This window comes from Micropterus salmoides, unplaced genomic scaffold, assembly GCF_014851395.1.
Source record: "Micropterus salmoides isolate LMB-PRFRI ecotype aquatic unplaced genomic scaffold, ASM1485139v1 Ms_hic_scaffold_22, whole genome shotgun sequence".
NCBI lineage: Eukaryota > Metazoa > Chordata > Actinopteri > Centrarchiformes > Centrarchidae > Micropterus > Micropterus salmoides.
Genome location: NW_024041373.1, coordinates 11,845,861 through 11,860,102, shown reverse-complemented (window position 1 = coordinate 11,860,102; position 14,242 = coordinate 11,845,861). Strand labels below are relative to the sequence as shown.

General features: G+C 38.5%; 1 protein-coding gene across 30 annotated transcripts in view; it reads left to right on the top strand.

The window, feature by feature from the left end:
- Positions 1 to 14,242, top strand: part of LOC119917204 (neurexin-1a) — a 252,869-nt gene that overhangs the window by 203,837 nt on the left and 34,790 nt on the right. For 20 of the 30 annotated variants that reach the window (XM_038737402.1, XM_038737391.1, XM_038737387.1 and 17 more), the window contains 3 exons: positions 3,903 to 4,074; positions 10,326 to 10,415; positions 11,774 to 12,093. In XM_038737402.1, coding sequence (XP_038593330.1) covers positions 3,903 to 4,074; positions 10,326 to 10,415; positions 11,774 to 12,093 — 582 coding nt within the window. The remainder of the gene's footprint in view (positions 1 to 3,902; positions 4,075 to 10,325; positions 10,416 to 11,773; positions 12,094 to 14,242) is intronic. The other 10 variants (XM_038737403.1, XM_038737393.1, XM_038737389.1 and 7 more) reach the window with 1 other exon arrangement.

The following is a 14,242-nucleotide window of genomic DNA, read 5'->3' as shown; positions in this document are numbered from 1 at the left end:
CCACCTGCCAACAGACCCCTCGCAGACATGTGCACTGGAGGGAGATGTGTTGCAGTCCCGTGGCGTCGGACTGGTGAGATATGAAATGTGACAGGTGCACAATGGTTGTCAACATGAATGACTCATAAACAAGCAGAACATTAGGACAGCCTACACCATGGTGTTCATTTTGCAGAGATTGGAGAGGACGCCCGACACCATCTCAGATACCACTTCTCACTTCCTTCCTTCTTCTTTTTTCCCCGTTGCCTTTTACGTGGGCTGGGGAAATAAGTTCGCTCCAGTAAACCATCACAAACATGCGGATCATCACGGTGTGTTTCTGTTTTGCACTTGGTTTGTTTGACCCTCAAGCAGATTATAACAACGTACCATATCCTTTTAACAAAAAACAAAAGTATGATTTATTTATTAACGGATTTATTATTTATGGAAACTCTGATATCAAGAGGATTTAGTAAGTTTTATCAAAATCTTACAACCTCAGCTGTCATTAAGGGAATTCTCTGGAATAACTTGAGGCTTTTAACACATATTTGTTTAGGCATGCTTTTGTTGACATGAATGAAAGAAAGAAAAAATGCGACTCAGTGCTACTAATAATTACAGAAAAACACTTGGTCTGCAGAGGCTGTTTTGCAGCTTTATAGCAAGTAAAACAAGTATCTTGATGGTTGTATAATGAGCGCAGATGGAGGGCTTTAACGAGAAACTGACACCCTGAGTATTGCTGCAGCTACTCCACCCTCCAGCTGCATGGATGAGAAGCATAAAAAAAGAGCAGATTAGAGGAGAATGGTGGATCAACTTCATCAGTTAATTAAACTCTATTGCAGCTTGATGAGCAATTAATCAAGGCAGAGTGCGGAGTGTCAGGCAGTGAGTTCTTCGGGTGCGGTATGTGTGCACTGTACAGTATGTACCCGGGGGGGGCAGGCCTCTGGGGAGCAGCACTTACCAAGTGAGCAGCCCTAAAATTGTACTGGGTGTAATGGGCTGGGTTTATGTAAGCAGCTATCAATCACTCTCTGACATAAGCCTGCACCCTATTAGAGATCCAGGATTAGTCGCCTCTCTGTGCTGAACTAACTGAGAAACTACTTGTCTAAGTAGATCGAATTTCAACAAATGCTGAAATGTATTGGGTTATTATTTTAGAAAAAAAGTCATATTGGTGTTTAAAGCCAACACCACCGCTATCTCAGAATGGCAGAAGCAATAACAGTCAAAGTTAATCACGTTAATATATGAGAGACATGGGCTCTAAGCATGTCAGAAATTTAACTTTGTATTCTCTCCGCCTGCAGATTTAGCTCTTATCTCTCATCTGCTATCTGACTCCCTGAATCTGATGGTTTGGTTTCTGTCCTTTGTTTATTACCCCCTTTCATCTACCTCTTCATCTACTTCAAGACTATGAAGAAGGCTTTTTTTATGCTATGGAAATTCAAGCTGGCAGTTTGTGACTAAATGCAGTAAATTTATTAACGAGACCATGGGGAACATTAAAAGTCAATTGAAGGAGGCTATTAAAAGCAGGATTTTAATTGGGTTGGTCCCTCCACTAAACCTTTTTTTCCCGTCTCCTTTTTTTTCCAAGTGCAATGGTACTAAAAAGTTCTGAATAAATGTGTTGTGTGCAGTAGTCCTTGAAAGAAAGTTTTGGAAACAAAGATGCTAGTCCCAAATTATAATGTGTTTTTACTGTATATTCGAGTACTTGAAATACAGAATATTGTGTAAAAAAATCTGCTTTGTTGTGAGGTCTGATGCTCATGGTACCTACTGTCTCCTTCTGTATTGAGTCCTGTTGAGTAGCTGCAGTCTCTGTGGCTCTTGCTGAAGGGTTTCCAGAGGGGCAAATGACCCAGATTACTAACTAACACAAGGTTTTACTACACCACCAGCGTCTACGGATCATCCTCTCGCCCATTCAGTTCTGAAAACCTGACACGAGCTGCAGTCACTGTACCATCTGCTTTTCAGTTTTTGTTGATTAGTGTTTATGCCCGCTGGGAGTCAGTAAATTGTGTAAAAACTGTAGCTTTAATGCACCAGATTATATAATCTGTTGAAATTACATTACAAAGCATACAATTGTCCTAGTTTTGGTAACGTGGTGTGACACATTACAAATGGTTTTAATTGCACTTTAGCTTCTGGCTCTTGAGACATGCTCGACTCATTCTGCACTTTAAGGGAACAAGGCTGTGTGTATGTCTGCACGTGTTTGTGTGTGTGTGTTGTAGGAGGATTAAAAAAAGTCAGTATGTGCATATGGGAGAGTTGAGAGTGAGAGAGAGAGAGATGTAGTGTAGTATTGGCTGTGCTGACTGGATAATGACATGCAGAGTGCTGCGCTGCTACAGTAGGTTGAGCCTCCGACCAGATGCTCCTTTCACTGCAGCTCATAAGCAGAGAGAGAGGCTGCACCAACATACGCATTCATCGTTGCTGGATTAAGCAGCGGGATTCAGGGACTTCGATCATTTACTGTAAAAGGAGCTTATTAGTGTAGATACCCATCGCATGTGGATCTGATGAGACTGAGCCTTTGCTGGGTCCAAACTTCCTTTGAGACATCCCCTTTATGTTTCCAGGCTTATGTTTGTATGCTCTCGTGTAATGACAGCAGTATTCACTGCGATATAATGATTCAGTCTCACACAAACTGCTCAGATTCAATGATATCCTCTCAGCTTTGAAGCTACTTCAGGGTATTTTATAGTAATGGCGAGGGTGTGTCTACAGTTTTTTGAATGAGAGGTAAAGGGGGATTGGGTGTGTGTGCGCTTTAAAGAAACAGATGGCAGCATCATACAGAAGGCCAGAACAGGTACATAGGGCCCTTGGAGCTCGAGAAACTCTAACCCATATTATTTATTCAACTGTTGTCTGAAAACAATGGAGAACAAAATGCACAGTATGCCTATTTGTGTTATGCAAGTTCTTAAAAGAGCCCAGAACTTCCAAGAGCAATACCACGTTCAAGAACAGCAAGTTAAATCAGTCAGTCCAAGGCAATAATCCATGCAGTATTCTGCCTTACGATAAACCCAGCAGGTGTTGTATGTTAATAAATGTTCACTTGGAATAATATTCCACATTGCATGTACATGGCAAAACAAAGTTGTGATAAGAAATATTCCTCAAGGGGAGCATATATGTGTTTCTCTAGGGGGTGACAAATGTAAACTTCATAGGACCACATTTCCTCATGTATTTTCTGAAGTGTTAAAACAACACACTACAGAACAAAACAAACAAAAGTGTTTAAGTGTCTATTTAGTTTGTAAAATAGATGTTTGTTGTATTTGCAAGCAGCACAGTTTACAATAATTTGTACATTTTATAAAATAAGAACTCAAGTCACTGTATTATGAATGGGTGTGGATTTATTTAGGGAGTGCACATAAATTGCTGGTATTGGGGGCTGAACTTTATGTTCCACTGTTTTTAAAACAAAGCACCCCCCATGATTATTGATTTTTTTGGGGGGGGGATTACAGGATTGCAGCCCCCTTCCTCACACTATCAAAAGTAATATAACATTATTGATTGGCACTCTTGATTTTGGCATGAATAACTAAAAGTGCAAAATGAACTTAGCCACCCAGTCACACAATGCAATATAATGTCCTGCTTACCAAATATCTCAGACACTCTTTATTTTAGAACAATTAGCAATTAGCTATCACTGTCACTTAACGCATTAATATTTGCTGTCCTCCCTGTTAAGATGCAGAATAAAGTGAAGGTGGCATTTGGTATAGGATAGTGACAAAATATGTGCTCGAGAGAAAATGTTCAATCACTTAAGAGTAATTTTCACACTGGACCTTCCAATGCAGTAATGTTTATTGTCACTAAAGCCTTGTCTTTGTGTGTTCTTCTCTTTTCAGGAAAAAGGAAACATTGCTGTTGTATTTAATGTCGGAACAGACGACATTAATATTGAGGAGACATCAAAGTTTGTAAATGACGGAAAGTACCATATAGTGAAGTTTACGAGGAGTGGGGGTAATGCCACTCTGCAGGTGGATGACCTGCCAGTCATTGAGCGCTACCCCACAGGTGAGTCACCCACTCTGCCTTTAATTACATCTGCCTCTGCTTAAAGGCGATAAAATGACCAAGAGATTATCAAGCCAACTATTAAAGCCTTATCTGTTGGGATGTTTTTTATGTTCACTTGGCATGTGCTTTAATGGCTTTTTTATGTTTCTGTTTCCAGCAGCTGTTAAGAATAATACGAGTGTTGCAGAGTTTTTTTCTCATCTCTGATGTTTATCACTTTACATTAATCAATGGTGGTAAACAACCTAGTTCTATGTAAATAGGTTGCACTTTAGAGCTCCCATAGTCTAAAATATACAACGTATAAAAGGCTAACCACCCACCCTGCCTGTCTGCATCATACCCCCTATATACATAAATAATCCACCTACAGTGTGTGTATGTTCACAGTAAGTCAAATCAATAGACTATTTACAGACAAATTACCACTTTCATTATGGCAAGTAATTGTGTGCCAGTTCAATATTTATTCCTCTGCCAATAAGGCAGATTGATTGTATTAAAGCGACAGTTTAGACAAACCTGTAATAACACAGTCAAACTGTTATTGAATACCTAAATTAATCTATTGCACAGTTTACTTGACGGTAGAAGATGAATTCACTAATCACTGCCCTGTGTAATGAGCATTTAGTAATTGAAAAAGTATAACATATGTAGTACGTTCCACATTATATGACGTCTACTTGGAATACTTGTACTGGCGATTTCTTTTATGGTGTAGTGGTAACTCATAACTTCTATAGGTGGAGCTTTGTCTCTGGAAACAACTCAGCAACACTGGTATGTTTCTGTAGAATGTCAAGATGTTAAGTAGTATGATGGCTGTCCAAACAAATTTAAATGCCACTGCTTGTGTTGTTGAAATTGTTAACTTTTTACCTGCTTAAAGGCTTTGACAAAAGCAATGGAGGATTAAAGGAGTGTGAATATTATATGTGACTGTTCTGTAATAGGCCTGTGCAGTAATGCTCAATATCAAAACACCTAAATCACTGTAGGAAGAAGGGTAGGAATTACTCCACAAGAGTAAAAAAAATAATAATAATTTAGACTGTGGGAATGCATAAAATGCCTGGGCAACAGGACAAGCAGAAGACAAATTCAACCTGTCTCTCTTCTTTTGCATAATGTTTGGTGACCTTTTTAGCTATGAACAGTGCATTCATCCAGATGAAAGAGGGTTTTATGACTGGGACTCAATCCTCGCTTCTTGCCTCAGGTGGAAAAGGGATGCTAATGGCTTTTGACATGTCGTGGACATGCCAGAATGCACAGCAGGGTTAAATGCCTGGATGCTACTATCTCAATCTTCCAACAACACCCCCAGTCTCCAAGACACCTATGATACATGTGATGTGCTGCTCATAAACATGATGAAGTTGCTGGGATATTTAAGTCACATAAGGTTGTAATACTGCAGAGTGAAATGCGATGGGGAAATACGATACGATAGCTTCACCTCAGTATGAAATTAACCACTCAAGATCATTGACACACAGTAGCTTTTTAAAGTGAATAATGTACTGGACTATGTAATACCCAGTAATTGAAGCGAAGTCCTGTATATCAAATATTTGTTGTTAACATATTGTAAAGGAATAAAACCTCCTATATATGGAAATTTTGGACAATGTACAGTAAAATATGGAAAGGCTGGATAATAATATTAGATTTATTCCTCTTATGATAAGTGCTGAGTTATAAATGCTGCAAGGAAAAGTGACCAATCTCATCCCCACCAATCATGCGTCAGTGACAATGCCAAGTCCATCTACCTTATTAGGCTCGTTGCAGACTAATTACATCCAATCACAATTACTGCGCAGTTCCTCCCCTCACCCCCAGCACACAAAGCCATTATTCTCCCAGCTCGCCTGTAGTTTGATTAGTATCCATGTATGCCTCTAACACACTCATAATAGTAGCCCTCAGCCACTCTTAGGCCACTCACAGATCAACAGTGATTATAATAAGAGTAGACAGCAAAGATAAAAATGATGGCTGGAGAGTGAGAAAGACAGAGGAGGCGATTATATGGGAGGGAACGATCATTCTCAAAGCAAGGAAATAATTGCTTCACCAGGGCCTACATTGCTGCCCTCGTAATCTCATTAAAAAGTCTCGTACTACATACTTATGGGCCACTAAAAGTCTTTAGCACAATTATTAGAATCTAAAATGCAAAACACACACACACAGACACATGACTAGACTTTCTATTTGTTGCGGTTTAGTTTGGTTTCCTTTTTATTCTCGCTTTCATTCAGTGGCACACACAAAAGGCTGGGCAGCAACAAAAAAAATAAAAAATCAGTCCCTTCTCCCGAGTCTTGGCCATGGAAGTAATACCATCACAATGGCGCAGCTATGCCCGCAGGGTAGAGCACAGTATCCTATCGGAGCATCCAATGAACACTCGCTGCACATAAAGATAATGGAGAAGTCCCTGGCCTTATTCTTTTACTGTTACCAGAGCATGGTGCACTTACAGAGCTCTCTGTCTCTCACTTCACTCCCCTCAGCTCTCAGTTCCCTCCTTTTCTGTCTTTTTTACCTCTGTCTGTCCATCCCTGCCCCCCCTCTGTCGATCTCAACCTCTCTCCTGTTTTTCCACCTTTCTGCGAGTCTGATTTGCGGGATACAATAAGAGGAGGGTTGGCTTTATCTATCAAAGCTCCATGCTCTGGTTTCTCCTCTGTTCTATCCATGAGCCTATTCAACCTATTGTGCAAGCAGTCATCACTGAGCATGCTTTAAAAAAATGGTGCAATTGCTACCACCGCCAGAGTAGGGGGAAAAAAGGAGCAGAATAATGAAAATAATAGTGAGATTTGTGTAGGGTCCTCTTTTTTAATTCTCTCAGCTCTATGAACAGAGTAAGCATTTGCATATTTGTTCATTCCATGTGGCAAGTGTCCTAGGGCTTGTAATGAGATAAAGCTCCCACCTTATCTGACCACTTTATTAACAAAAAAGAAAACAAGTGAGCAAGGGCAAAGCGGGTCAGTTGGGACGACTCAGCTGAATCGCTGCTGTCTGGTGGAGGAGATAAGCCAGGCTGTCCCATACCAAACCAAATCACCACTCAGCAGCAGTCACCGGCTCTCCGCTCGCAGGCAGGATGAATGGGCTCTTCTGCTGCATTGGAGCCCAGGGGATAGCATTGTTTAACACTGGTGTCCCACAGTGAGGATCAATTCATGATCAGACCTTGATTATATCAACACTTAATTAACCGCAGTATAAGGATAGACTAAGCATGCCACGTGGTGCCAAAGCCAAACAGATAAAGCGTTACTGTCTTTGAAGATGTAGCATGTAGCGGGATTTTGGCACAGTGGCAGGCTGTGTATGAGGATAAGCGTGTGTACTTACTGTATGTGTGTGTGCATGCCCACCTGACACTCTTCTGTGTCTTTCTATTCGTTTCCTTGCCCTTTTCTTCAACAAGTTGTCATTTTTGTTACACACTATTGATAGCAGCATGTAGAGGGATACACATTGTCAAGAAATTAAACAAGAATGTGGATGATGGAATGTACACGAAATAATAATGAGTTAATCAGAGTAAATGCTGTTGAGTAATGAGTGTTGCTCTTCTTCAGTCTAACCTCATATGTCCTCACCATCCTCCCAACAGCTGTAGGGTAACTGTTCTCCAGAGGCCTGTTTTATGCTGACCTCTCCTCAGATGAGGTGTCACAGTAGCAGGAAACAGAGAGGTGACATAAACTAACACCCCGTGACTGATAAATGGAGGTGACAGGAATTAGCAAAGCCCATGAATACTCCATGACAACAGCCATGACTGGATTATTCATTAATTTAACACATTCAAAATATAAGGAAGTACAGCTGTACTGTTTTTGTTTTATCATTTATTTGTATGTAATGCTTCCATCATGCACAGTGCTTAGGAGAATTAGGAGGTGCAGAGCTCCAGGAGCCTTGCATAAGGCAAATACAGTGTGTGTTCAACACCAGGCAGAGTGGTAGACTTTATATAAGCCGGAAGCGACTGGAGGCTGGCATGTTTTGCATCCACCTACCTGGAGGAGCTTATTTTGTAGCTGTAGCATAAATTAAATATATTGTTCAGTAATTCTTGACAATACTGTGCAGTTGTAGAAATGTTGTTTTTGTTAATGTTAACACATCCCATGAAATGACCAGAAACAACAATGAATGAATCATATTAATATTACCTGTGAATCTACAGCCTGTTATAGCTTACACCTCTGTGCCACAGAACTCCATTAATGTCCAAAAACTATTGAAATGATACCAGTAAGCCACATTGTTTCACTGTGTGACATGTTCCTTCATTATCATGAAGTGGGGCGCTTTGGATTATTTTACTTTCCACAGATGCCGTCCTGCTGCCTTGAATACTCACTAGAGTACCAAATATAAATTAATCCACATGTTTTAGTGACATTTACTAAAAACTGTGGTTTACGTCTTCGTACTCAGCCTGGGTAGTCGGAGCGGACTAACACATTGTTGTTTTGAGATATTTGTTGACAATTTCAAAAATACTGAATTTCGCCAGCCTTTTCCTTGGGCATCAATCCATCATTAGCCAGTCAGTGTAAGTACTCTTGATCACATAAGTGACTTTTACATGTAATTTGAAAACGTCACTATTTTGTGTTGGAGATGATGTCTATGTGCAGGTAAAGGCTGAGTTTAGGTTAACATAAAGGTGCTCCATTTAAAGTGGCTTGATTAATGGTGGAGAAAAGTATATTAATATGAAAAATAGGTACACTAAGTATGTGTCCTGAATGTACTTTAGATGACTGGATATTGTTTCAGAAATGTTGCTCACCAAATAACATTTGAAGATCCATGTCAAAAACTATACACAGTGTCCCTGTGCAGCTTTGTTGTAATGCAGAATGTATCTTTCTACGTCAATGTTGAGTGCAAAGAAATCTCCTTCACAAGCCTTTTGTGCTCCAACCTGGCACAATCAACTGCAGCCAAATTCCATGAGCTGTATAGACAAGCTTTAAACCCTTCTCTGTGTCGCTGATCCTCTACAGTAATTCAAGCTGATGCGATTAAAAAATGTCTTTTTATGCGCCGTCTTACCTCTAAGACCTTTTATCAGACCAACTGTGCATCTGTTACAAGGTTACCTCCTTTCCCTCATGTCTCTGCGATCCTTACCCCTTCAAAGCTATTCTCCTCCGAATCATTCTTAGCTACCGGATCTTTTATCTGCCAGAACTGAATTAATATAGTTGATGGGACAAACATTGTCAATCTGCCGGAAGAATGGAGCTGACTGAATTCAATCTCTGCAGACAATACCGGGGGGAAATGCACTCAGAGACAGTGCTATTTTGCTGAAAGTCTTCTGTTCTGGAGAGGTTATTGGTCTTGACAAAAGGGTGATGCAGAGTTTGCCCTCATTAATGCCAAAGTGCCCCTCCAATCTTGGAGTGGAGTTTTTCTGGAGCTGGTCTTTCTCCCTTCTGACACTTATTTGGCTTATTCTCTAAATACTGTTGGAAAACTACTTTTACATCGACTCCAAAGTCATCAGTGTACAATATTTAGACAGTTAAGCTCGTGACTTTTTCCTTCTTCATGACTCATAGCTTTTGTCAAAGCCATTCTATTAGTGTATGTACCTACTTTGACATTGTCTTCTAACTTTTTCTGACTAGATGCTCTGAATGTATATTGTGTTAATTGTTGTATTTGCAATTAGCTTATTATGTCTTGTCAATTAGGCTATTTATAAATGGGGTGGGCATTTGTAATATGTTAAAGTTAAATTGTTTTATCCTTTAAACCATAAAAGGTTGATTCAACAATAAATTTAAATGATGTTCTTTTTGAAAATGTATATAACTAGTTTAAAATCCAGTTAAAAAGATAAAGAGGGAGAAGAAAAATGGGATGGAAATATTTGGGTAAAGATTTTGTAATGGAAATGTATAAATTGGTGATTTGGGTTGGTTTATAACATAGCTCTATTAACCTAGATGAAACATTTGCGTGGTTGTTCACTTATTTTCAATTAATATAGGACTAATTTGTTGGCTAAAATAAAATAAAAGGAGTGAAGTTTGTTCAAATAATGTTTCAGTAAATATTGTTTTTTTAAATATACAAAACGTTTTAAATATATAAAAACCTTGTGCAGTTGTATAGCTCCAGCATTAAGTATGAACATTTAACCTTTGACCTTACAGATTGTAACCAATGAAATGTCTCTTTAAACTTTAAAGGCAACAATGATAACGAACGCCTGGCGATTGCTAGACAGCGAATCCCATACCGACTTGGTCGAGTAGTTGACGAATGGCTACTCGACAAAGGTAAAATCACTGATTAAAATTTCAAATAAAATAAATTGATCATAACCAAGTTGTAGAAATATTTTGTAAATAATAAACTTAAAAACATAAATGTTCAGTAAAACTTTAAAAACTAAATGATTTGAACAGTTAAATTTAGTTTGCAGTGTTTCATACTTTTCATAATAATGTATTTATTTTATAGATGTCAGCTGTTTTAATACGTGTTTATTGTCAACTTAAGGTTAAAGGGACTGTAAATATGAATTTAAATCCACTTACTGAAGTAATATAAGAATTGTTAAAATGTCTATAAATTACTGTAGCATTTTGCTGTAAACATCTAAATGATAAATTTAAAAGTTCTAGTTTAGTCATTCATTAGTTGCTAAGTGTTATTTGAAACACTTTTGAAACATACAGCACATATACTGTACAGTACAGTACTTGGTGTCATTTGATCTATTCTGATTAAACTGCTAGCAATGATAAATAGAGTGCAATATGAATTGGCATCAGAATTTTTGAGTCCCTTTAACAGACATTGTAAATATGTATAGGGCATTAGATCAAGAATCTGTAATATAAAACAAACTGAGTGCATGCTTTGTTTTTATAGTTCAATAACTAATTCATATTTTCACCTAAAATGTGAAATGAGCCCTATCATTTCTGTTTTAGTTTTTTTATTTGATTTCTTTTCTGTTTTCTGTTATGAAAGTGCTGTCATAAAATGTTTTTTGGTTCTCCATGTGCCCAACCATATCCGTTCTAATTTTGATTTTCCTTGGTTTTCTTTTGCTAAAAGGATGAATAGTTTCAAATTTCCTGAAGTGTGTCCTGCTTCCTGTGAGACTGTACACGAGAAAAGTCCAATTCTCACAGCCAGTAGCCATTTTAGAAGTTGTTGTCAGATAACACAAGCAAAGCATAATGAAATGTATGCTTTTAGCTTTGTTAGACAAATGTTTTGTATATTTGTCTTATTTCCCAGGCAATTTCCTGCAAACAAATTGTCCGTTTGTATTACTTTCAAGATTATGTTATCTTTTCAATTGTAGTTAAATCTATTGCATACACATAACATTACTACTTATAATTCATCTCTCTTCTTGTTATTTTAGATTAGTCTGCCCTTTTAGCAAAGCTGCATTGATTGATTTTCTAAATCCTGTGTTTTTATTTTTTATTTTCATAGTCATCTCATCATTATAACTGCAATAAATTATCAGGATTTGCCTTCGCAACCTGTAATTTATTGGTCTCATTAGCCACTGGGCAAATAATCTGTCTTTCTGTCTTTTTTTTTCCTGTTCAGTAAAAGTGGCTGAGTCCACAGTTCAACATTCTTGTATATATGAAACGTTGTTTTCCCACAGGGCGGCAGCTTACAATCTTCAACAGCCAAACCACTATACAGATTGGGGGCTGGGAGCGAGACCGGAGTCGATCCTTTCAGGGCCAGCTTTCGGGCCTCTACTATAATGGCTTAAAGGTGTTCAACATGGCCGCGGAGGGGGATCCCAACATTAAGATCCAGGGCAGCGTGCGGCTTGTGGGGGAGTCGCCCTCCTCTATCACGCCGCAGTCGAGCACCACAGCCAATCGCTCAGAGACATCCACGACCATCATGGAGATCACCACCACCACAGCGTCCAGCAGGCGAGTCAAGCAGACCACACCACGAGAGCCTCAGCAGGTAAGATCCTCTTAAAATGATTCTGTGTAAGTGGCTTCCACTCATGTCATTATTGTCTCAACTTGATCCACTTTAGAAATTCTCACAATGCCCAGCATGAAGTTAAGCACATCCTGGATTCATATAATACATTACATCATTGTGCTCTTACACAGTGGAACGTATGCCTTACTTTATTGTGTCACGTCTTTCTTCTTCTTGAGTCCTCTGACCTAAAAACTGAAGGAAAATAAGTGCATTGTTCCACCGTTGGGAGCAGCACCACAGGCACACTGTCGACCGTTTCTCCCCCCGTGCAATCAGATGTGGCACCGTGCGGGTGTGTGTGTGTGTGTGTGTGTGTGTGTGTATAAGAGTGATAACCATCGTAGAGGTCCTCCATCATCTTTATCTGTCCTGCGTGAGCGGTGCAGCATCTGCAGGAGCATATTACTTCTCAAATGTCACAATGTGTGACTAAACAATGCAACACAAAGCTTGTGTCCTATCAAATGAAATGGCAGACTATTCTCTCACAGTCCTTTGCCAAGAACAGAAGATAATTCCTCCTAAATCTGGTATAATTCAGCAGCCACCATAGATTTTAAAAGCAGAAATAGCCATAAAAATGTATTGTTATGCCATTTAAATATATTTTTGTCTTAGTTTGAATAACTACCATATTTGGGATGTTTAGGATGTAAACGTGAATTTAAGAGTTGTCTCATTTACATTTGTTTGAATTTCAAACCAGTGTTTACTGGCACAAATAAGCTGGCAACAAACATGCTGGCAGAACTTTATTATGTTCTAGGAGTACCTGCACACTGAACAGAACATGGTATTGACTCATTTAGGTCGCTAAGAAAAATTGTTTCAGTGGATTGTTGTTCATCAAAACAAAGAGAATAGTCAGAATGTAGGGAATGCATTCATGTATTGTTGGTACAAAACAAAAATAGAAGCTTCATGGCCTTCATTTTCCCACCTATACACAAAAGTGACCTCATTGTTTACCAACAATTGGACATTATGGACCTAAAACACATTAACAATGACAGTGACTTTTTTTAAATAATGGGCATTTTACATTATATGAAACTCTCAAGTAAGTCCTGATAAGAAGCAAGTAAGATGTAAATGTTATAGATATGCATGTTAGGGGGACACATACAAAGTTAAAATGTGTGTTAGAAGTTTAAATATTCAGTGAGTCAGTTGCAGGGAAAGCATGCATAGTAGCTTATATTAAGCATAGTAGTTGACTAAAATGACCCTTTAATCAGGACTTAATCAGCTTTTAGAAATATAGTTTAAAATCATTTTGGACTTAACTCATTTTGGATTAATCGGATTGGGTAAAGGGGGATTATAGCATCTCCAGGAGGGGGAGGGTTTAACTTCTAGTTGAAAAATATACACAGAATCAAATTCATTTGATTTTAAGTCCTTTTTGACAGACTGTATAACTTTTTCTGTTTTAGATAACAATGAATGCACACACACATCTCAGTCCATTTCAAGGGTTTTAGAAAAAAATGTTTCAGTGCCTTCAAAGAGTCATGCTGATAAGTTAGAAGTAACTCAGACGATGTTCTTCAACCAGATATAAATGTTTATTTTCACATTAAGACCCATTGTTGGCTTTATCAAAAAGGAAAGTAGAAGCGCTCAACCTTGAATGTCGATGTGTCTATGAAGCCAGGCTTAAGCTTTTACATAGAGCTTTTTAAAAAGATCAGATATATCCAAAGGAAAACTAAATGTCAAGTTTCACTTTCAATTTAGCAGACTGTTCAACCCACAGCTCATATTATGAAATGACAGATTCCCACATATAAGTCGCACCTTGTTTTCAACTTTGGCAGCAGTAAAGACTCCACATTACTGGCCGTCCCTTAAGTTTTTGACCTGAGACCATCATAACGGTTTGTGTAAGGGTCTGCAGATGCTGACAAATAATACAATCATAAATATTGATCCAGTGGAATGGTTTTCTCTTAGACTCAGCATGGTTTCTTTCTGCCTTAGATGTTATCTCGTGTTTGGATATCTGACATTATGGCTTTATGCTAACCAGATTCTGCTTGAATAGTTTAATCAATAACCATTTGCCTTGTAGCAATCATATGTGCAGCTATTGGTTTGTATGTAAGCAGTGAAATGTACC